The sequence below is a fragment of the Aulostomus chinensis genome, chromosome 17 (genome assembly GCF_037954235.1).
Source record: "Aulostomus chinensis isolate RoL2024-O1b breed Wild chromosome 17, RoL_Achi_v1.0, whole genome shotgun sequence".
NCBI classification, from domain to species: Eukaryota; Metazoa; Chordata; class Actinopteri; order Syngnathiformes; family Aulostomidae; genus Aulostomus; species Aulostomus chinensis.
Window position 1 is genome coordinate 875779 of NC_141336.1, and position 1722 is coordinate 877500.

Genomic DNA, 1722 nt, shown 5'->3' on the forward strand with positions numbered 1-1722 from the left:
TGAGCTACGGCAGCTACAAACAGAGCTGATGACGATCAGACCAGCTGATGCTCTGATCCTCCGGGTGTCTGAGGAGCTGCAGGCCGGAGGACGGGCCTGGAGACCCGCGGAGCAGCGGGAACAGCCGGGGAATTTCCCAGCCCTGGATCCGATGCCGATCAGGTGATTTAGTGGGGGACAACAAGCGGCTGGCGCTAATCAGACTCCGCATGTCAACAGCACATTTCCAGCGCCCATGAAGACCGAATCCACGTTCTGGACCCCCGGGGAAGCGCCGGTCTTCTGCGGAGGCCTGCAGGCTCTCGGGGCCTCCGCAGCTCCCAACTTCCCGCTCATGATGAGGCGCAAACAACTGCGTCACTCACGTGCGTGTATTACTGATAAGTACCTTTACTACAGAGACACGGAAATATTCCAACATTACAACTCCTGATTGTGATTTCAGGATTTTGGGGATGAGAATTGGTAGAATATGAGATCTCGATTATATATCTCTATATATATATATATATATATATATATATATATATATATATATATATATATATATACATCTAAAATATATATATACATATATATACATACATATATATATATACATCTAAAATATTAAAATATATATGCATTTCTAAATATATGTATATATTTATATTTATGTATTTTATGTATATATAAATACATTTATTTCACACACTTATATGTATATAAATATTTGTATATATAAGAATAGGCTTATATCTATATGTCTGTATAATGTATGTATATTTTATATGTATAATTGTATATCTATGTATAAAATATATATACGTGTATACACATATGTACATTTATGTATTGTATACATTATGTATGTAACTAAATATATAAATTTAATATATAAAATATATATTATATATAAAATCGATCCAACTTCCTCATATATATATTTATATATATATTTACATATAAATATATATTTATATATAAATATAAATATATATATTTATTTATATATATTATATATAGAGAAACACTATATATATAGAAACACTCCCATATATATATATATATATATATATATATATATATATATATATATATATATATATATATATATATATATATATATATATGGGAGTGTTTCTATCGATTATTACTGACCAGCCAATAATCGGTTTACCGGACGCTCGCGGGCAGCCTCAGTTTCCAACAGTCTGATAATCTTAATCTCTTAATTCAATTAATTCTCAATACACAGGCGCGAGTTGCTGCCGCCTCGCGCTCTGGTGACGTCAGCGGGGTATAAAAGCCGCCCCGCTCTCAGCTGGGCCCGTCAGACCCGCAGTCCGCCTTCCCGAGCCCCGCCGGAGCCGCGCTCCGCCATGACGCGTGTCTAGGAACTTTTGCTGCTGCGTGTCCGCCGCCTTCTGCCCCGCATCTTTCACCCCGAGCCCCGCACCCCACGCCCCGAGCCCCGCACCGGTGGGATGCCCGCCGGCATGTTCAGCATCGACAGCATCCTTTCCGGCCGGCCGAGCTGCAAGGAGCCGCTGCTGCTGCACCGGAGCGGCCCGGTTGTGCTGCCCGCCGGCCTCCCGGACTCCCTCTACCCTGACTACAGCGGACTCTACACGGCCACGTGCGGGCCTTCCGCCCCCGGAGTTCAGTCCGTGAACGGGACCAGGATGGGATATAACGGTTACTACTACGGACAGCTGCACTTGCAGGGCGCCGGAGGACCCC

At 42.3% G+C, this 1722-nt stretch overlaps 1 protein-coding gene across 1 annotated transcript in view; it reads left to right on the plus strand.

The window, feature by feature from the left end:
* The first annotated feature begins 1333 nt into the window (after nucleotides 1-1333).
* The window catches only part of gsc (goosecoid), a 2849-nt gene continuing 2460 nt past the window's right edge, over nucleotides 1334-1722 (plus strand). Inside the window, exon 1 of the mRNA XM_086182896.1 lies at nucleotides 1334-1722. This exon is cut by the window's right edge and continues 57 nt beyond it. Coding sequence (XP_086039022.1) covers nucleotides 1467-1722 — 256 coding nt within the window. The 5' untranslated portion in view covers nucleotides 1334-1466.